This window comes from Periplaneta americana, chromosome 12, assembly GCF_040183065.1.
Source record: "Periplaneta americana isolate PAMFEO1 chromosome 12, P.americana_PAMFEO1_priV1, whole genome shotgun sequence".
In the NCBI taxonomy this organism is placed as follows: Eukaryota; Metazoa; Arthropoda; class Insecta; order Blattodea; family Blattidae; genus Periplaneta; species Periplaneta americana.
The window spans coordinates 49436653-49460824 of record NC_091128.1 but is presented as its reverse complement, the minus strand read 5'-3'; the positions used below and the strand labels follow the sequence as shown (position 1 = coordinate 49460824).

Sequence of the window (24172 nt, the reverse complement as noted above, 5' to 3'; positions counted from 1 at the left end):
CCTATTAGGCCTACTCAGAAACTTGAAAGAAAATTAACCGGACAGCCCAAATTATGGTCAAGGATAGGGACTCATGGCGAAGGATTCTGAAAGAAGCCGAGGCTCGAGTCGAACTGTAGTGCTGATGATGATGAATAAATAAGAATTATTTTGTCGTGTAAGAATTATAGTGCGTTAGTTCTAATGTTATTTTCTTGCACACGCATTCCAATAAAAAAAATCACAGCATATGCGACTGAAAGTGAAAATGTCAATGTCAATAACTTGTGGTCATTTTATTTTGTAAGCAATTTTTACATTTCAAAATATTTTTCACTGCTATGACATGTGCTATTGACAAGTAAAATAATTAACTGATAAATTAATTTAAAGCATGGGGGGACATATTTTACAGTGAACCCCCTCTTCTATATTTTCATTTATCACAGCCGTTTTGGTTAAATACCCTCTGGATTTCATTCACGGTCATCTATATTTAGACTGCACTCCTCAAGGTTCATATAAGAGAATAGTCACAGTATAAAATATAATGTGGAATAGTAATGCTTACGTCGATTTCAGCGCTATCTATGAAGTAGTTTCCCTATGTTCTTCCAGCCATGAGGGCATGACGACGTAAAAGTTGTCAAGATGGCTGATAGTAGGGTGCCGACTGAGAGTGGTGGTTTATTATCCAATTTATTTCTGGAAATTATCAGAAGTCCTGTTAATATTGCACTTGTTGGCGTAATTACGTTACTGGTATACAAGATTGTGAAGAGTCGGCAAAAGGTTCCCGAGCCTGTACCAGCAGAGCCAGAACTTCCGAAGTTGAGGAGGGACTTCACAGTCGAAGAACTCAAGCCATATGATGGAACTGGACCAGACGGCAGAATTCTTGTAGCGGTCAATGGGAAAGTATTTGACGTAACGAAGGGGAAGCGATTTTATGGGCCAGGTACTAATATTACCATAAGAAAGTGAACATTCAGTATTTGTAACAGGTAGTCATATGATGAATTTCGTAGGTTATAACTGAAAAGTTTTCATGTTTAGTATTCAAATTACACTCAGTTAAGTGTTGTAAAAATAATAGTGTATGAATGGACACAATAATTTTATCAACCATAACGGTGTAATGTGTGTTGTTTCTTTAAACACATAGGAGGCCCATATTCTGCCTTCGGTGGACGAGACGCATCTCGTGGTTTGGCTACATTTTCAGTTGTCAGTTCAAAGGATGAGTATGACGATTTGAGTGATCTAAATACGATGGAAATGGACTCTGTCCGAGAATGGGAAATGCAGTTCAAAGGTGAAGGTTATATTACATGTTTTGTGCCTTGTACCTAGGCCTACATCATTTGTTTTTATGCGTGAGCAGTGACTGGCTGCTTTTCTTTTTTTTAGAGTTGCATGTGTGTTAGTCTTAAGGTTGCTAAACTAATTCACTATTAGGCCTATATATTTATTGTGTTGTACTGAGAGTCGTATTTCGAGATTTTCATTCGAAGAAAATGTTTTAGGGTACCGATAGGGCTATATTTGAGAATTATATTTACATCGAGTGAGTGGTATATAAATATCGTAAAGTTTTAAAAGCCGGTACAATTCAATAATTGGTGTAGATGTTACATTTGGTATAGTTCTGGGCCCTAATTACGTTATCCAGTAGTAAGCGAGCCCAGCGAATAGGGATTATAAAGAATGGACACTGAGCGAATTTTCCTGTGTTTTGTTTCTCTGTGCGTCGGCGCGGCGTTTAGTTCTACTTTCAAGCGCTAGAGGTTAGTGTAATCGAGCATAGGCTAAGATAATTGAGAATAGAGCTGAGATACAGGATTCAAACATTGCCTACCTTATTGCATAATCCAGTAACGCTTTGCTTCAAATAAATTCAAGTTAACAGCTTTTCCTTATTTCTCAGTGACGAACTAGTTGTAATAATAATTTTTTATATTTCAGATATAATAAATTATATTATAAAATAATATAATACATTATAAAATTATGTATCAAATTCGTTTAATATTTGTATATAATATAATATAGGTATATGGTTTTACTTTTCATAAGAATTTTGTTTTTCCATTTTCAGTGCTATCAAATCATTACATATTTTAATTGTTGTTGAGGTCAACGTCTCAACTCTCATTATAAAGGAACTCTAGAGTCTAGACATTACAGTTAATGACGGATTTATTATTTTATAGATCCAATTTATTTTATTTGAGTACATACTGTACTTAGATGTATTAATTATATGTGTTATATTTCCGCTGTGTCGACTGCTAGCTGGTGTGATGTCAGCGCCAACTCTAGGGAGAAAGCAGAATCTCACGCTCTAGCTGGCTTGAAGGTCATTGAAATCAATCCGGCTATATCAATGGTACCGACGCGAAGTGTCTATTCTTTATAATCCCTATTCGCTGGTGAGCCTAGTATCTCTAATAAATTAGGCTACTTTACTAATTACTAATCGCTCATAATTTGATCTGATCATGTTGTACAGATGTTAACACTTCCAGACCGTCATTAGTCATTTTGGACAAAGTAAAGCATTCAACTGCCACTGAACGAATATTGCACACTTTTCATTGCCAATGTGGCGCTATATGAACCAATTTTCAACACTTTTATCACAGCCATAACACATTTCAATTTTTACTGCATTGCATATATGTGTGTATATATATATATATATATATATATATATATATATATATACACTGCATCATTAACACATTGATTAATGCACGAAACACACGCTTAACGAACTAAATGTAATTATGAAGACCGGAGTCGCCTGCCATCATGTTCCACTTCTTCCACTAGATGGCCTTCTGTGCCTGAGGTTGCGAGTTCGATCCTGGCCCAGGTCATTGGCATTTAAGTGTACTTAAATGCGACAAGCTCATATCAACAGATATACTGGCATGTGAAAGAACTCCTGTGGGACAAAATTTCTGCAGACAGGCGATGCTGATATAATTTCGGGAGTTGCGAACGTTGTTAGATAAAACATAATCTTTAATCCACTAGATGGCTCCCGACACTACGTACACCAAGGAGGGCAAAATTTAAAACGAAATGATACTAAACATGAGGAATGTTATTGCAGGTGTGTAGTATTATGTGACAGGATTGTTAGGTTAGGTTAGATTAGGTGTGTATTATGTGACAGGTTAGGTTAGAGGTGTAGTATTATGTGGGAGGTTAGGTTAGTTAGATTAGCTATGTAGTATTGAAAGAGGTGTTGGCAACAGTGAAAACCCGTCACATTCAGAAAATATGGCCATGTTTTTCATTCACGCACATCAAACTTGACGTGCTGGGAGGGTAATCAAACTTGACGTGCTGGGAGGGTATACAGCTCTCTCAGTAATCACATCCAATTTCTATTACCCCATACAATAAATCATAGGTGTTTTCAAGATATTTTAACAATTTTCTCTAGTGGCTGGTTAATAAGAAATCTTCACGGTGTAGAACGGCGTAGGTGGAGATGAATAGACTGGTATTGTATTGTATTTATTTACATTCCAAGGTATTTGTATATTGCTTCACAGCTAGAATATGGAACATGTCAAATAAAAAAAAAATCTTAATAGTACTTACTTATGGCATTTAAGGAACCTGGAGGTTCATTTCCGCCCTCACATAAGCCCACCATTGTATTATTCACCTGACAATTAGGAACATTAAATCCACTTATTTGAGATGGGGAGGACATGTAGCACGTTTGGGGAATTCAGACATGCATAAAGAGTGTTAGTTGGGAGGCCGGAGGGAAAAAGACCTTTGTGGAGGCTGAGACATGGATGGGAGGATAATATTAAATGGATTTGAGGGAGGTGGGGTATGATGGTTGGGACAGGATTAATCTTGCTCAGGATAGGGACTGGTGGTGGGCTTATGTGAGGGCGGCAATGAACTTCCGGGTTCTCTAAAAGCCATTAAGTAAGTATGTATTACCCCAAATCACGTATATGACAGATTGCTCAGCCTTACAGGCTTTGACGGTAACAATTTTTATCAGTTTCATTATGCTGTCATCTATCTACTGCATAACTTTCATTTGAATTGCATGGAGCAACTGTACTTACATTTAGTGATCGTTCTCAATGAACAGTGGCAATCTTCGTGGTTGTTCTCTTCCACATGTTACCAATTTTAACATGGGGATGGCCAATCTTTTTTATATAGGGTGAACCGTAAGTAATGTCACTAATTTCGAAGGGTTATTCTTTGAGATATTTCAAACAAAAAAGTTTATTACAATATTGCTTGTTTGTGCTTCCTTTAAAAAAAAAAAAATTATTTTATATGAAACATTTCATTGCGTATTTTGGGAAAGCTATTGAATAAATTCCCAATATCCTCAGTCAATTTAAGAGAGGAGTGTGTTATGATAATAAATGACTGAAAGAATTATAGTTTTGTCCTTCAAATGTGCAGACATTTGGGTAATTTCCTAGAAGGTGGGTAAAATCCAACATGGCTGGCAAAAACTACCAAAAAGTTCTGCCAACTGTGAAGTTCAAATGCCACCAAACATCACAAAATCAAAGATGGAAAATCAAACATATATTCATATTTTTAAAGAACAACAAGTCCTTCTAAAATGAAAATATGTTTAATATTTAATCTTTGATTTTTTTGGTGTTTTATGGCATTCGAACTTCATAGTTGGCAGTACTTTTCTGGCAGTTTTCGTCCGCACTTTACCCCCACAAATCACGAAAACACAAAACAAAACATAATTTATCACCTTATCAAACAAAATTCAATCGTCATTGACGTTTTCAATGACTACTTCACTTCCAGCATATGACACAGGCTTCAAGGCAATCTAAACTTAAACCATGCAGGCAACAAAAGAACTAAACCAACACTTTGTCATACAGTCAACTTCACATAATTAAACCATATATTTGCACAAAATGAAATTTTTTCAAACACTTATTACACCTTAACGTATACGGAAAATTCAGTAAATAATTCCTTGGAACCACAGAAACACAGTTTTCTCCTCAACAACCGACACAATTCCTATTCAATAGCGAAAGAACTGAACCAAAATCGACACAAAATTTAATACTCTGTTCTATGTTTCCACATCTTTCACAAATATCATAAAATGGTAAACTTTCAATAACTTTAGCCATCAGACACAATATAACACCACTCACGTCAAACAACCAAGAGTGACTTACTGACGTCATTATCCATTCAAAATTAATGTAAATTCTAGAACAAATGAAACCAATCAAATCGAAAGAAAATCATGAAATGACAAACTTCCAATACCTTTAGCCATCAGAACAATATATAAACCACTCATGTCAAACAACCAAGAACAACTGACGTCATTACCCAGTCAAAATTAACGAAAATTCTAGAACAAATGACAACTGTAACCAATCAAATTGAAAGAACATCACGGCAACACCTAGTAGAAAAACCTAGAACTAACATATGTTGTTGTTTTCTAATGCCAGGCGTTTGACAATAAAGTCATTTGACCTCTTGCACTCCAATATTTTTCAAAGAAGAACTAACATATAAAAGTCACTAAAAATCACTAACATTTAACTCTAAAGTAAAAAAGTTAGCAATACTTACTACATCCAACCAGGTGCCCATCTTCTATGAAATTACCGAAATTTGATCTAAACCAATGGAAGTTTTTGTTCCGCAAAAGAATTTTAAAATCTGGTGCAGTGTGACAACACTAAAGCTGCCTGGAAAGATGCAGCTCGTGTATGCAAGGAAAGAATGGGTGAGATGAAAAATGAAATCGTAACACCATTTCTTTGACTTGGGAAATTTGATTTCTTGTACCTAAGTTTACCGATTACTACTTTAAAACTTGAAGTGGGAGGGAACTATTTCTAACTGGCTGAAGAAAATGATTGTAGTACGACAACAGGAGACTTTTAAATCATTAATTACATTTGTATAATGGAAAATTAAGTTTTTTATTGTTCTCCGAATATTTAATTAAAATTAAATCAAACCTTTTAAAAATAAAATTTATTGTACATCAGCATTATAAACAGTCTTTAATGTTAGTGAAAATCGTGTATAATATGCCACATTATCATATTAGTGCCATAAAAATATTACTGTGACTATCAAAACGTCAGGACTTCTGCTAAGGAGGCATTACTTGTATCATAAAGTTAACATTATGAAACGATTTGCCAGTGCTATAATATTTAATATATCAAATTTTTCATAGCAGGCTCTTTCTTCATAGAACATGATATCAAACTATGTATCATTACAAATCTGATGTTATTTCTTTATTAATAATATTTTATAATGTTATCGTACAAAAAAAAATAGCATATGAAATTCAGTATTAATGTTATATCAAGTATTACATACATATAAGTATGAAACTGTGTTCATTTCATAACATTTGCTCACGTAATAAACTATAGTATCATAAATTGGTTTCATAATATTACTATGTTAATTAACTTAAAATAAGCATATTGTATTTTTATTTCTTTCCTTTAGAGTTTTAAATGTTTTAAAATTTTATTTTTACACTATGAAATATGCATCATTATTGTATACAATCTCTAGAATATTCAATTGAAATGGGAGTATAGAAATATTTCTTAATTCTTTCACTTTAGTTTGAAATAAGTGTGTCTTATTGTCTGTGTTCTCTGTGTTAAATTTAGGTTTTAGAGTTTATTTTAAATTTTCCAAGATTTTGTATAACGTGAAATGAGCTTTGTTCATTCTCTATTCTCTGACACAGTTGAAGCACAAAAATTGAGTGGTATATCACCTGCATTTCTCCTTACGAATTTAAAAACAATGACCTTCAATGATATTGACATTAAACAAGCCAGATTAATGGATTGTTCAGAGCAAAAAACTGCATGTGACTCCCAGGTCGTTGCAGTGTGCAGCATATCATAATTTATTTTAAAATGCACGTTTTTCTGGAAAACTATTCAAAATACAGAAAAATGGTAGTTAACTATTTTGTTGCTCTTTACTCAAGGAATCACCCATCAGAATTAATGACATTACTTACCGTTCACTCTGTTTGTGATCAGAAATATTACTAAGCAGTTAAAACATATACTCACTCAAATTAAGAAAGATGCTGAAGCTGTTGTTGACCTTCTTGTTCCAAATAATTATTTGTCGTATTTGTTTAAGAAGTGATGCATTATTCTCTTACAATTCTCTTGGAAAAATGGAGGCAGTGTTTCCCGGATGCTATTTTTCATTTCTTCCCAAGTAAGATGTGGATTCTTTTTATATGCCCCCTTGCACCTAGTCTTATTGGCCCATTGTGTGCCCTATATATCGGGTGATTGTTCATGTTCGATAGATAGTGAATGTGATGCTGACAAGTGGACCATCCTGCCTCAGCTCTGATACAGTCTGATCCCTTCTTCAGGCGAGTACTTAATACGCCTCAGGGTCTGGAATCTCAAGCCCTTCCTTTATCAGAAATCAGTACTGAAGACTTTACTCCAGCCTATTTTAACTATTGCAGGTGATAAATGAAATGAAGTGGAAGGTAGAATGTGTTAGTGAAATGATAGACGAAATGGGAGTACCATGAGAAACCTCTTCCGCAACATCTGTGTTGAAATTATCCTTCTACCACTCCCAGCTTTTCGGCCTAAAATTGCCGAACATTGATAATTTTGCACTCATCTCCAAGCTGTCCTTTCTGAAATGTGGAAATGCCTACCTGTCTCGAATGCCGAAAAACCAAGGTGAATCACAGCCAGTATTACACTTTCTTTCGTTCCTGCGCCTCTTTGTGGAGCCATGTCAGTCAAAGTCGCAGGCAGAAATGGCATCGTGGTTTCCTCGAAGAGTCTTAGCCTCTACCAGTCTTAAAATGATGGGAAAGCATTCACTACGATAAAAATATACATTTTTCAATTAGAAAATAATAATATAAATACATGTTAGAGTCTTATCAGTAACTATATAATTTGCAGACAAATTCTATAGAGTTACAGAAAAAATTGTTCATAATCTCGACCTCAGAGCCGTAATTTGCTTTCAAAAGACGTGCATTGAACTGTATCCACACAGTATCTCCTTAATCATTGCTTTGTTTATAGTTACAAATACTACAGCTGCTGCAGCGGCTATTGCAACTATAAATATTATTGTCATAAACGTAACCTTTTTATATCATTATTAAATATTCAGAATATAATCTAAATGAATGTTAAGTTGTAGTGTTTTTGACAATGCGTTATATTACATTAGTACCAATTAAATGCCGTAAATCATTCAAAAGAAGATCGGAATTTATATGTCTACGTCTCAGATTAAAATCCTCGTCACTCCTTTTTATTTTGTGTTACAGGATAATATAATGTAATAATATAAGAAGAAAAAACTAACACTATTATCTGTGCATTTCGAACTTGCGTCTCAAGGTCACGCATAAAAGTACAAAGCATGCACGAGTCATAGAACTGAAAATTGTGAACTGAAGCACTGGTAATTTTGACTGTCTCAGCTGACTTTAGTTGAGGAAAATGGTCCAGGATTGGGATAAGCACACGTGGCAAATGCAGTCCTTTACTTGACCTTGAGCCGCCAGTTCGAAATGCACAGATAGTAGTATTATGCAGCTGTGTTGTTCCAAACCTAACATTAAATTTACATTATTTATATCGCTAAAGAACGATAACAGAATATAAATGATAACTTGAATATTATTTATATCACTAACGAACGATAACAAAATAAAATGATAACTTGAACAAGGCTCGAAGTCACAACCTTCGAATCATTAAGCGAGCAATCTGCTGCTGCTCTACGAGATGCAGATATCGAATGACTCCTGCTTAAACACCATAGTTTCGAAATTCTTGAAATGCGCATCTACAAGGGCATGCATCGTGTTACATCACCGTGATTCGAAGTGGGCTTAGAATATATTCGCTGTTCACAAGTGCGGTCACTTTTTCTTTTTTGACAGCTGTTCATCTATCATGCAGTACATCTCACTTAACGATATGTGTCAGAGGAAATTAGTGAATAAAACATTTTATAACATTTTGTTGCCATAAATATCTGTGATGGACAGCTAACAGCATGCAGAATAAGCAAATCTATATGTCAAGAACAAAATTGCTGAGCTACAGACCTAGGGCTGGTTTCCCATTGTTTACAATTTTTGTGAATTATGAACTCCTGTTTCATAGTCTGAGGCCCGGTTGCAGAAACGCAAATCAAATCAGTCCCTGATCGCCAATCAGTTGATGTCTGATTTATTTGATTGTTCATTGCGTTGCACAAACATGAATCTCCAATCAACTTGTCTCAATTTACTAATTGGTGATTTAAGAAAGAAATACATTTGACAACAGCGCTATTTAGCAACCACAGCCAATTTGATGCTCTTTAAAAGTCGCGAAAGGAATGCATCAAGTGGGCGGTGACTAGGAAAACAAGTGAATGTTTTGTTGTTTTGTTGCTTTTTGTAGAAAGGAAACAGGCGGTTTCTATTTGTATATAGACTACAATATAGTGAAAGAATATGAAGAAAACAAAAAAAAAAGTGAGGGGGCTTCTGTTGTGGGATTTGCTAGGGGAATCGACAAGAAATTGGAACATGCATAGCCTCCATAACCCAAAATAATTCCATTTCCCATCTCTCTGTTTACAAATGGAGCTCGTAACCTACTCATTAAAAATATTGTGTTGTCATGTGTAGAACCCTGCAAACGGGCTACAACATTCCAGAATTTCAATGATGGTGTATACTACATATTGCCTGTATATTCACAGAAAAGAAACCTTTTCTATTTCGATAAAGTTCGGCATCATTTCAACTAGGTGATTGGATGGGGATGTGAGCAGTCTATACAACCAATATTAGGCTACTCTTGGAAATCCTGACATGGCTGAAAATTCTCTCTGGATTTCAAATCGTTCCCTGTTTGAAGTTTGGGGATTTATGAGACCCTGCCATTACAAAGCAATTTCATACGTAACATTCCTAACTACTCGGCAAATAGTTGATTTGTGGACCCTAACAAGATAACCCAAGACCGCCTGAAAAATTCCAACAGCATAAAATCTCAGCATTATTAGAACTTGGTTCATAGGAGAAAGTAGAAGGTTTCAATTTGTCTGTCTGCATATATTTGTTTCAATTTTTGAAAGTAACAAAACACAGGAATCCTTACTTAACCTAAATCTTTGCTCAAATTCTCTGTCATTATACATAAAAACAATTCATGTCTATCACGGAAACGCCCTCTTCTTAATAATATTTTTTTTTCATTTAAAATTTCTTCATCAGAAGAATCCATTATGTCGAAAACAATATTGTTACGCTATAACTATTTACTATATAATACTGCATTATAAACAGAACAACATAAATAGCCTGCTTGATCGATGATCAGTGACTTAACCAGCAAAAATCTGTTGATCAAATCTGATGGAAGACTGATTTCCGATCAAACACTGATTGTTCTTTCTGCAACAGAAATAGAACTGATGGCCAATCAAACCCTTCTTGATCGCCAATCATATTTTGATCGGTGTTTCTGCAACCGGGCCTGAGTGTGTAAAGTTGAGCTTTAAGTGAAATCTTTTTTTATTTCACAATCAGGGAGTTATTTTACAAATGTGTAAACTTTATTTGTAAAGTTAACACATTATATACAATTTATTGTTCTGAGATGTGTAAAATTTAATAGTGCACCGAATAGTGAATGAGGAAAATAATTAGCCTATGTATTTATTATGGGTCCTTAAATAAGGAAATTTAACATTTTCATTATAGGGCAGATAAACTCCCCTTAAATTAATATTTTGTAACTGGATACCATTAAGAATTAAAGTAAAGCAATTGTGATGTTGTTTAGCAGTTCTAGTGACTCAAACCAAACTATTGAATAGATGCCTAATCAAAGAAGACTGATGTCTAAATTTTCCAGGCAAGAATTAATAACACATGTGTATCATTGTATGAATTTAATGAAAGGTTTCGAATGAATCCCACTGTGATGGGAACACTCCAAGATATATGAAATCACAACCAACATCCAAGTGGGGAAAAGTGGGCCCTAACCTCAATGTAATAGCTGTTTATTGCTTTGCTTTGGTTTGGTTACTGGCTGTCAGCTCCATACAGTAGCAGATATGCATGTAATTTGTAAGACTTCAGTGTGCAGAAGTATCCACAGAGTAGTTACTGTTAACAGAGTAAAATTCAAAAAGGTTATTGATTGCCCACCTAATGCACTTACTGTGATACGATTTTTATACTGTTACTGGATTTCCTAATGTTTGTAGGGTTGTGGTTGGAAAAGGTTTTAAAAAAGTAAAATTCAACCATTCCGAATATTTTGCCAGAAATGTCCCCCACAACTTGCACCGTTTCTTAAAATCATTCACAAAATAAATAGGTTTCTTAATGCCCTGAAAAACATTCTGTGAACACTTTTCTGTTTATAATCTAGTCAAAACATACTCATATAATGATTCTCAAGAGCTTTTCTATCGAGCATTCAAATAACTCTTCAAGAGTCACTGAAGGCCGCTTTTGCTAGTCATCACCTAAAATAAAAAAAAAAAATTGTTTTGAAAAAAGGCATGCATTTGCAGTTAAACCCCAATATGACCCTGTGTCTTGTATTATATAACTAGGCTCTGTATTCCAGCTACCTATAAACTGAAATGAAGTTGTCTGATTCAAAGTATATGTGACGTCACAGCGCATATACAGGTACATTCATATACAAAATAGTTACGCATCCTTTGCCCTTACTAGTCGTATTAGGGCTATTTAAATAACTACACCTTTGTAGCTGATTGAAGGTTCATTGCAGAGCGTGTAATATTGCGGGGCATAGTTGAGGATATTTGAACTAATATTTTTACTGTCAATATAGACAACATCTATATACATAATTTGAACTGGTAATGGAAATTACGGGAAAACAGCTGAATGGATTTTAATAAATGATTCCTCATTTTTGAAGCTTGGAACCCAAAGTTTTTCAGAAAAATAATAGTTTTCAGTGAAATGTCAATTTTCCTACAACATTTTCCTATTTTCCAAAATCCATTTTTCGTCAGTTTTGAGAACTAATTGGATATCAGAATAAAACAAAACACACACTACAATAAACAATAGACTATTACATGAAGGCCATGATCTGCATTATTGCTGACAATTTAGAGTTCAAATTCAATTGGTTATTGAAAACTTCAAGACTTACTAAAAATAATTTACAGGTCTGATTCTGCGGTGTGTAATTTTCTGAATACACCTGTGTATTGAATATTAAAATCTACAAAAGTTGAAGTGGTTTGATGACATTATTACCATTAGAAATGAAATATTATTATAGTTAATGCCATGATGTGACTATTTTTCATTAATTATACATATTAATGCTATATTGATGATATGAAAATGAAACATTTTGGGGTTATATAAGTAGATGTAGAGAATATCTTAAATTAGATCTTCATTTCTATAATTTACTGAGTGGCGGCTATATAAAACTACAAAACTTACGTAAGATAATATTATTAAAAATCAAATATTTTTGTAGTTATTAATCAAGTGGGGTCTTTTTCATATACTTCATGGCGGTGTGGTGTAAATATTGTAACTTTAATACAAAACATGACTGTAACTTTTATTCAAAAGAACAATAATCACTTTCTATAATTTAGTTTAAATACTCCCGTCAACAATGGGATTTCCACTCCACACAGTAACACAGTATTCGTTATTTTACTCCACAGACGACAATGACAATTTACTTGGATGATTGAGAACAATGTACTGCTAATCTTAACTAATGTTCACAAAGCACTATTTACAACACAGAACTGTCAGTTCTCAATTCACAGTTCGTTTGCCTTGGCTAGTTCTTCTAGCTCAGCCACCCGAGTTCACAGTATCTCGAACCCCAGACCTTCAGAGACAGTCCACTGAACTTCGAACTCAGGTCTCCCAACTGCGGTCCACTGCACTCGAACTCAGGTCTTCAGACGCTCACACAGCTGTGGACACACTCAAGTTGAACTCCGGTCTCAAAGCTGGCTTCCCTGCTACACAAGACTGGCTGGCTTGCTGTCCAACAACTACAACAACAACAACAACTGCTCCTAACTAACTCGCCTCTCTTCTTTTATAACCAAACCATAGTTTCCAGAGAGTACGATGCTAGAAATTTCCACGGATGTCCAGAAGACCGAATTCTCTGGATTTCTTCCCTCTCTGCCGCAGTCGCTCTCTCTCTCCTCTCCTCTCTATGCCACAGCACATGCCCCAGGAAGCAGGTGTGCGCGCAACTTCCGCGCCGAACCACGGCCGACTTTGCCCTCCTTCTACCACACAGTAAACAATATTACACGAAGGCCATGATCTGCAAAAATGCTGACATATTTAGAGCTCAAATTAAATTGGTTATTACAGATTTCAAGACTTACTAAAAATAATTTCCAGGTCTAATTCTGTGGTGTGCAATTTTCTGAGTACAGCTGTGTATTGGGTATTAAAAACTACAAAACTTGAGGTGGTTTGATGACATTATTACCATTAGAAATGAAATATTATTATAGTTAATGCCATGCTGTGACTATTTTTCATTAATTATACTATTAATGCTATATTGATGATATGAAAGTGAAACATTTTGGGGTTATATAAATAGATGTAGAGAATATCTTACATTAGATCTTGATTTAGCCTATATAATTTACTGAGTGGTGGCTATTTAGTATATGTTATTTAAAACTATAAAACTTACATAAGATAATAATATTGTTATTAAAAATCAAATATTTTTGTAGTTATTAATCAAGTGGGGTTGGGTCTTTTTCATATATTTAATGGCGATGTGGTGTCAATTTATATGCGTGATTCTCTTCAGTATTGGCTCGAGAGAGCGTAAAAATTAAGAGTTTCTAAGGAAAGATCAAAAGGTATTACTTTATACTGACTATTACACTCTTACTACGTCATACTACTTTTGACCAATAAAACGGTACGAAAGGACGTCTTTCAACCAATCATGGCTGCTTATCGCACAATTTTATCACATCCCTAGCATTTGTTTAATTTTATCGCGTCCCTAGCATTTGTATAATTTTATCGCGTCCCTAGCATTTGTATAATTTTATCGCGTCCCTAGCATTTGTTTCTTTGTTTGCCAAGATTTGAAACTGCGCTGGTCTGGACGTCAAAAAAAGAAAAAAAAAAAATATATATATATATATAAAATTACAAACCACTCCAGTCGATGCACAGCAGTTTCAAATATGACATTCAAGAACAAGAATTAATAAAAATCACTTATCATACCTATGCATCTTCTGAAATCCGATTTACAAATAAATGAAGAGCACCATTCGGAAATCCTGAATAAGTTGAATACACCATGTAGGCCACTTCTATTACGCACACGTCCAATATAATATCAATTGAACCACCAACCATATTCAAATTTGAAAATTGTACATTCAATAATTATTCCTTTTAAAATTATTCATTCGGAAATTCTGAATGAGTTGAATACACCATGTAGGCCTAAATCAATGAGTTCCATTTCTATTACGCACATGTCCAATATAACATCAATTGAACCACCAACCACATTCAAATTTGAAAATTGTACATTCAATAATTATTCCTTTTAAAATTATTCATGTTTATTTTTTATGTCATCGTCATTAATTAAAACTTTTCTAACACTTGTGTATATTAGTTAGGTTATGTTATAGCTTCTGCTATATGATATTATGGATAGTCACGTATCAGAGATTGTTTAATATTAAGATTTATTGAAAATCATCTGTCAAGTGACGTTGATTACTAGGATTCGGATAATTGAAGTGGAATGTTGCATTTTAATAAAAATGAAACTGAATCAACAAAGCCTTCTTGACTAGTAACATTGCCATCGAGAACTTCTCGACGAGAAGGCATTGCTCACTACTGCCATCTAGCATGCATCTAGCGTAATATTTGTAATGTTGAGATGGTACAATAATACATTTGAAGACAGTTGTATTTTCGTAAGTCAATTAATATTTTATTGTATTGGAGTACTTCGTTACTTCTAATCTTTATATAATTTCTTCCAATCATGTAATAGTTAATTAAATCCCACTCGAGTTTTGATTTTCCTTAGATAAATCAAAACGTCTAGTGAGATTACTGTTGATAAAATATGAGGCCTACAAGATTTTGTAGTCTCCCGATCATTTCAGCAAGATCTCTTAGCAGGATAAAATGATTTTACTCTCTACATTTTAAGGTAGTTTACGAAACATGCAGCAGCTATACCAAGATGCTATGTCTATTGTTCGAAAGCATAGTAAACCTGACATTTTTTTTAACTTTCACCTACAACCCGCAGTGATCTGAAATAGCTACTGCTTTACTCCCACATGAAAAACCCACTGATCGTCCTGACATTGTTACTTGCGTTTTCGCATTCAAACTAAAAAACTAAAGGTGTATAGGTTCAAGAAAAAGTATTTGGCATAAAAAACCATTCAGAGGGAGTATGTTTCATTATTATGGAAGCAAATAACTTTCAGAATGTCTGATATTCTTCATTGAAAATAAATCTGAAAAATGTTTATTTGAACGTCTAATGAACTTAGTTTGCAGCATTTGCTGCACAAGCCACTAGTAGAATTTAATTATATTTTTCACTTCTATGACCAATTTGTAACCTTCAAGAAGAAATGGATAAAGATCATCTCCTCCACCATTCGTTTGAAAAACATCTTTTAATGAAAGATATTAGAGTGCTAGAGAACTAATGGCTCTCTTGCCAACAGTTCAACATTACTCACTTCTGTGCCATCTGTTACTCATGATATAGGAAGTATGGTTTTAGTTACTAAGAATTTGTTTGGTACAATTGCCCTGTTTTTCTTGCACCACTGATATGTATGTTAGCAAGTAATAAAATAGTGAAATTTTTTTTATAAAAGGTCGTATATGAAGAAAGTCTCTTCAAGCTAACTTTGTGTTCCATACACTTCACCTATGTATCATCTGTATTTCAACACAGGTTTAAAGACCCAACAAATCGCGGCCAGCTTGTTCTTTTGGCTTCAAGAGTACTTCTTCTGAGATTTGTCCTTGCTTTATTATATTTTATTTTGTCATCAACTGTTCTCGTTTTCATCTATTGTCGCCGAGCAGATTGCTGTTGTTTTCTCATGTAAGTTAAATCATTATTCCACCAGATGTTCATAGGCCTACAAGATTGTTGTTTGATAATGGAAATAGACTGTCTTGCTGCAATTATGATATCAGTAATTTCTGAAGTTCTGGAATCAATAGTTTTTTGAGACAATGCTGTTTCATCATTAAAATTGTTAAATCTTGTAGTTTCATTATTGAACTTACACCAGTCTGCGGACTTTATTTTCCATTTTGTTTTAGGTAGCATGTTATCTGGCGAGTTATTTGTAGAGAATGGAAATGTAATATAAACAGGAAGATGATCACTTGACAGATCTTCACCAACACTCCAGTTTTTGAAATTATCATATATGTTTGATGAGCAGAAAGAGAGATCTAGAGCACTTGTACTTGCAGATCCTGTACTGGCACATTGATATGTTGCTGTTTTGTTGTCATTAAGTAAAATGATGTCATTATTCAGTAACCATTTGTGGATTATGTTTCCATATTGATTGGAAGGTCCATTATTCCATATGTGATGTTTACTGTTAAAGTCACCAACTATGACAAACTTGCAATCAGATGGGATCAATTGTTCTATATCATCCATTACTAGGTTTAGGCCTGGAGGTATATGTACATTGACAAGTGAAAATGAAATGTTATTTTGAAGTAATAATTTTGTCCTAATGTATTTAATTTGGTCTTTAAATTGTTGTTTAGATTCAGTTACATGAATGGAGTTGTGGATCATGGTAACAACACCTCCACCCCCTCTATCTTCACGGAACAGATTAAAAATTTTGTAGCCAGCAAATCATCATCAATCTGAAAAGATTCTTGTATGCATATTATAGAAGGCTTTTTGTCCTGAAATTCTTGCTTTAATAAATCCATTTTGTTTCTTAAAGACCTAGAGTTCCATTGTAGAATTTTTAGGCCCAATTGTATAAAACTCCCTGACTAAAGATCAACTTTGATCGAAGATCGAAAAGTGAACCATGTTCAGACACTTCTTCTATTGTATAAAACTTTTCTGCGATCAAATTACCTTGGTTCAAATGCAATCTAAGTTCACGTCAAAAGGATTTGGCAACATCGCATAAACAGGTGAAATACGTGATGCGTGGACCATGTTACACAGGTTTGTTCAGTGTTGCCAATCTAGTGACTTTAACTCTTTTTCAACAACAATTTCTTTTAACTTTTATATTGCTTAAATAGGGATTTAGCGACCTTTTTAGCACCCCATAGTGACAAAATTTAATCTTTCTTTGTTGATAATGAGAAATCTAGCGACTTTACAACTACTTTTTGGCGACTTTCCGTATTACATTCTGTTGGAGACACTGGTTTTTTGTGCTATGTAAATAATGGCGGACAATAAGAAGAAGGTTGACTGTTCTCCAAGTTATGTTATGATGTTTGATACTGCTAAACATAATAAAGCTTTATAAAACGACAATTTTCCTTTATTAATACAGTTAATTGAACATTTATGAATGTACCTGTCATATCCATTAATAATTAATGGTTGTTATAAACATAATATAATTATAGGTTATGTTATTTGATACTGCTGAACACGATAGAGCCTTATAAAATATAAGCATGTTTGTGTATTAAGGCAAGAACTTGAAAGAAATATATATAAATGTACCTAACATCTATTAAAATTAATAATAATGGATATTTTATTTGCACAATCTGTCACTCGTATATTTCAAATAGAAAAGAAATAACTGAACTTGGATCATCTAACTTAATCGGAGAAATTTCTTCAGTCAAAGTTGACTTTAGTTTGAGACAAATTAATCTCAGATTAGACTTTATACAACACAAAATTCCAAGTTCAGCTGAAACAAGGATCAATTTAACCTCTGATCTAAGATTAAATGGTTTATACAATCGGGCCTTAGTGTGTCTATATCTTTTTCGTTAACTTCAACACAGGTGTGCCTAGGATAGAAAAATTATGAATTTATTTGGTGGTTGTGCCGGTGGTAGTGACATTGGTGGTGGTAGTAGTAGTAGTAGTAATCATGATGCTGATAACAATATTTTACTTTTTTATACAGAGAAATATGATTATGTTGGTCGGCTGCTAAAGCCTGGAGAAGAACCAACTAATTACTCTGATGAAGAGGAAGAAGGAAGTCAGCAGGAAACTGCAGAAAAGTCCAAAGATGAGTGAAAATTGAGGTAACCAGCCCAGTTTTTCAAGGTGGAATGGGCTTCACTTGTACCTCGTTGATTCGGCAGCAGCTATTTGTTTTGCTATACAGCTGTGGACTCTTAGTTGTCTCTTACGTTGATATAAGACCAATTCTTTGTGTGGTAATGTGATGTCACTTTTTTTTTTTTCGTCTGTGGGACTTCACCATAGCTGATTACTGCCGAAATCTGCTACCAACTGTAAAAGGTGGGGAGGTTGGGTGATTATTGATAAGTTTTTAAGTGTACATAAAGTAGTAACACAATTTTGTACACATTTAAGAATTTCCAATTCATAAAATCTTACTTGAAATACAGAGTTTCTCTCTCACTTTCTAAACGAAATACCTATATTTTCATTATAGCATAGCAGAAAACGAGGAAACGTTTGCAGTATATTACAAGTAATTTTTAATATACTTGCAGTGAGAAATAGTCCTCTTTATCATTATGATTTGCTAGATCATTATGAATTATATATAAAGGTGGAATTTCTGGCCAACAGTTGTATATGCTTATTTGAATGAATCAAAACCTATGTGCGGTGAAGGTAGAATAGTTGTATATCTTCATAATTTTATGTTCTGGCTTTTTTCCATGCAGTTTCATTTCACATTCTGCAGAATATTTGTGGAAATTGAGATAAAATGTTACAATTGGTTAATCTGTTATTTCACCATCTTGGATTTCAGGAATCAAGTGCATTTATGAATGCTGTTTTAAGTACAGTTTATACTACTTTTAGATTGTATTTGTGTCAGATATAAATCCCTAAAATTTCCAATTAAGGAAATCACAGTAAGTTTAAAATGTGAAAAATAAGTTGCCTATGTAACTTTCTTTACATTACTGTTGAAACATCTTCCAACATTTTCATTTCCCTTATTTCCATTTAATGAAGAATAGTGAGTAGTTGTACTATTAATTTCAAATCGAACTAGTCTTGGTGTGTATTGAAATTAGTAATGGGCAGAATCGAATTTTAAGAATTGAATAATCTGTTCTCGAATAACATTAAGAATCAAATAATTTATTCGAATAAAAGTTCTCGAATATTTTTATCATTCGAATAATGATTTGGTTACTCACCGGCAGGTTCCTGTTTCTTGGTTCTCCTATCCAACATGACAGTGATAACGATAGCAATGGCGGCAGTGTATTGTGCAAGCACAGGAGTTTATATTTTTTTTATTATTCCAATGACGTGATATAGCTGTCTGCAACTTCCGATAAAAATGTTGATTTATGCTTTCCGTAATTAGATGAGAAAAAGAAAGAGGAGAGAGCTGAGACAGAGACGATCTGGAGCAAGTCTTTATTGCATGCAACTACCTCATGTTTGTAGGCGAGGTTAGCCAAATGTATACGATTGAGATGATTGTGTTCTCGAGAACTTCCTCTACTTTCTGTTCTCATTCTTTACTTCTCGCAGCATTTACCATCTGAGCAAAGTATTCGAATACTTGTTCACGATTCGAGATATATGTCGAGAACTTACAAGAATTGAATAATTAGTATATTTTTTATTCGAATACTCCCATCACTAATTGAGATGTTCATAAAATGCGGATTTGTCTATAGTACCATTATTAACTACTGGTACCACACGAAAATTGGAGTGTGATTAATAGGGCTAGGATTTTTATGACCTATAAATCATGAAAAAATGTCCTAAAAACAATGCATTTATGACCTAAAAAACTTTCAAAAATGCTCTAAAAGTTGATCTTACATAATTGGCTTAGTAGGAAAAGAGGTTTTGTATTACTTAATATTTAGACTAATAATTAAAATTAAATTCTAACACCAACATTTAAGTTTATTTAATTTTACATATTTTTTTTCTAAGTAGTACACTTTAATTAATTATTTTACCTGATGTAGTTTCCATGTAGTCTACCACAAGGCCACTCTTATCTGGAATTAGCAGGTATAGAGGAGTCTACATTGAAGGGGTGGTTGGACTGATCCATTACATGGGGGTGTACTACGTTAAAATGGCAATATTAGGGTAGAAAAACGATTAAAATATTATACAAAATAATGGGTATTAATGGACAAAATATGTAGAGAAAATATCATAGCAAATAAACATTGTTTTACATTAATAATGGAGATTTATGGCCAAAATTAAATGAAAATGCCTAAAAAATGACCGAATAAAACAAAAAATGCTCTTATGAGTTGAAACAGGCAAAAAATGCCCTAACAAATATATCTTAAAACGCTTAGCATATCACATAACATATAAATACTAAAGCAGGTATGTTTCTGGCTTACTAGAAAAAAGATGCAATTTCATCAAAATCCTAGCCCTAGTGATTAATATTGGTATTTTGACTCTGAAGTGATGGACATCTTCTCCTAATTGATGTAAAACAATATAATTTATTTGCTCTGACTCATGATCTATGAGACATGAAAATTGAAAATTAGTTGCAATCAAAATTCAGTTATCTTAGAATTGTTCTCTCTATCTCTGGCTCATATTAAAAATTCGATTTAGTTTTTGGCATTATCTTACGAGTAACTGTAAGTAGGCACGTGCAATACAATGTAATTTATAAGAACGTACATCTTAGCCGTAATCTTATGAGTGCCTCTTAGCTACTTACAGAGATTGATGAATGATGTGTTCATAATTGTCTGTGCCATGTTGTGTAGATCAGATACAAAGAAAGTCTAAAAGAAGTGTCTGATTCGCTCAAAAGATAACCCCAAAGATGTGACACCATAAGCAAACTGTGATTCATGAAAAGATACCTAAATGTACTGAAAGGCTTCTAACATAACCGTGATTTACATGAGTTTTATCCTATTATTTTGAATATTTTGAGTTGTACATAGTGTTCTAGTGCATGAGAGTCCTTTTTGAGAATCCAGTATGGTGAAAACTGCAGGACACATTAGTATCTTGCTTCCTACATATCAGAACATATTATGGATTAGTTACCTTAATGGGTTTAACTTGTGTAGTTACTTTGTCTTTCATTAATATATGTCTGTTAATTAATGGTATAAAAATCACTTAGTTCTGTACAACATTTCTTAGGACTTTGTTTGTTATAAGTTCCTTTCTACCACACTTGTCAGTGCTTTATTTAATAGATTTTGCGTTAATAGTTGCACTATATATTTACATTCCTATGCATTGTATTCTGTAATAAAAACATATAAATATCTGGATAAATAACATTATGAATTAATTATCAACTTACTGAAAGAGAAACAAGTTGTTCTAACACTGTTGTGTATGGAAATACTTTGAAAATTTGACATAAGCAATTTACAAAGAGTTTGTTTTATAGATAAAAAGTTATTTGTTACAATGTTGTGTGATTATATTAATTATTAGTGTAATTTTGTGGCATTCTCGTAAGTTAAAGAGAGAGCATTGTATAAATAACCACAAATATATTTGGGTTGCATGATATATAAATAGTCCTGTAATAGTGGAATGTTGTTTTTTTTAATCATTATTTTCCAATAGAAAAAAACATAAGAACTCCCATTGGAATTAATTATAATGGGTAATCGTTATTTACATTTTTTTAAATATTGTAAATAGGAGAGAATAAACTATCATCTTTTGAAACTCCATATCTCCTTACCATATATTGTACTGAATATGGGAAAACATATCTCCGAAAGTTTATATCTGTGATTTCCAACATTTTTGGTTGATATTTTAAAGGTACAGTACGATATTCCCATTTCTTTTCTGTAGTGACTAAATTTTCTGAATTTCTTTAATATTGAAAAGTACATAAGACTATAGTGATATTAAACATAACTTAAATTTAATGTCATTGCAGCAACTAACCATCTGAATGCTATTTTTTTTAGTTTGTTATGTATTATTTGACTTGCTTTTGCCAGAATAGGTTAAGATGGCTTAGTTATGAAGAGTGATCTTCATGTCCTTGGAATCCTAACTGAAATTCTGGTTTGTTCATCCAGTAGGCAGTTCCTTAAATATGTTGATTTTGCTGTCCAACAACTTGACTGGGCACACAATAAATTACATAATTTCCATAGAGACATTCCATTGGGGCCAAGGATCATAATGAAGAAAATTGGTTCATGAACTGATAGAAATTAATTATCTTTTTATAATAATTCTCGCATAAATATGTGTTTTTGCGTAACTGGTTAACAGTTTTTTACTTGATAACATTAAGGAGATATTCATTTCAGTCAACATTACAGTTTGTCTAGCACTATGACTTAGTGGCATTTTATATTGAGCTTGTTATTTTATTTTGCTTTGCATTAACGAGAAGGAAAAGGTGCCTGATAAACGAACTAGTGTATTCAGACCCGTATTTACACATGGACCTGAGTCCCGGGGCTGCAAATTTGTAGGGGTGGCAGAATTTTGAGAAAAAAATCAAGCAAAAATAAATTTTCGTACTTCGCAAGATGTCGACATTAGATAGTAGAAGCATATGTTAAATTGTTACATGCTATTTTTTTTTTTTTTTTGACTGTTAAGTATCTAAGATTTGGTGAACTTAGTTGGTAAAGGGGGGGAGGCTCAACATGTTTTTGGGCCCATGGATGTAACACTTCCTAAGTATGGGACTGAGTGTATCATTACTTGCAATACTTAACTTCTTTTATATAAACCGTATGATAAGGTAGTGATACATATTTCACGAGTTTAATAGCAAGATACCATAATACAGTTTAACGAAAATCTCCATTACTTAATATTCAAATCTATGTCTGCATTAACTACTGCTTCATTTTAGAGTTTGGTTTCATTACTATAATATATACATAGTTCACTCTTTATTGCTTCATTTGCTTGTTATTAGGGGTGGAAGGAAAAGATAAATTTCAAAAATTAAAATAGGTTTGGCTGCCTACCTATAGAAGTTCATGGAGTGTTCATGTAAATTTTGTTGAGTATAAATATCAATAGAATTTATGGTACTATATGCAGAAAATTGAGATATGAGTTTTTTTAGTAGAATCATTTAACTATTGACATTCACTTAATTTTTAACTTCAGAAAGCATTTATTCCATGAAACTCGCCTGAATTAATTTATGTGACTTAAAAGAGATTTATGTTTTTGAGTAACAACCATACATGGCAACATATTTCATTTTATACATTCACGTAATGTGTAATAATCTTAGTGAAATGTCAATGTTATCTCAATTTGGGCACTTTGATGACCTTTTCTAATATCTTCTGCACTAAGCATGCCAATAGGCCACTTCTGCTGATAAGATAGTTTTTGTAGCGTATGCTTTCAAACCTGAAAATTGTTACTGCTTCGATTTTAATTGATATATCTCTTAATATATTGTGTACTTATCTGTTGAACGTTTTAATGTTATGTATCATTGTTTTATGTATTTGGTGGACAGTTAAGTAAAGTAGGTGATCATAAAGTTGGATACATCACAATGGAGACAAAATATTTGCAACCATATTCAGTGTGTAAGACTGAATAATATACCCTGATTTGGAAATGTGTCTAATTTTTTTATGTGAAGTTACTACATATCTGGACCAATGAGGATGACAAAGGGAGTTTTTGTGTATGTATGTGAGCTTGACTTTTTTTATATATATATTATATGTATATGTGAGAATAATGAGCTTAAGTTTGAAGACAAATTTATTTGGGAGGGTTGTGATGTGAAATATCACAATCAGTGGTAGCCCGATTACTTACCGCGGCACTTTACTCTGATATAATTATGTATTGTCATTATATGACTGTTTTATTTGGTGTTGGATTTTTTCTTTGGAAAACAGTAAAACAGTAACATTGTA

General features: G+C 33.3%; 1 protein-coding gene across 1 annotated transcript; it reads left to right on the top strand.

The window, feature by feature from the left end:
• Nucleotides 1-544: 544 nt before the first annotated feature.
• Nucleotides 545-24172, top strand: MSBP (membrane steroid binding protein). Its single transcript, XM_069841277.1, has 3 exons — nucleotides 545-937; nucleotides 1145-1294; nucleotides 18244-24172. The coding sequence occupies exons 1-3, from the start codon at nucleotides 631-633 to the stop codon at nucleotides 18357-18359; spliced, it is 573 nt and encodes a 190-aa protein (XP_069697378.1). The 5' UTR covers nucleotides 545-630; the 3' UTR covers nucleotides 18360-24172.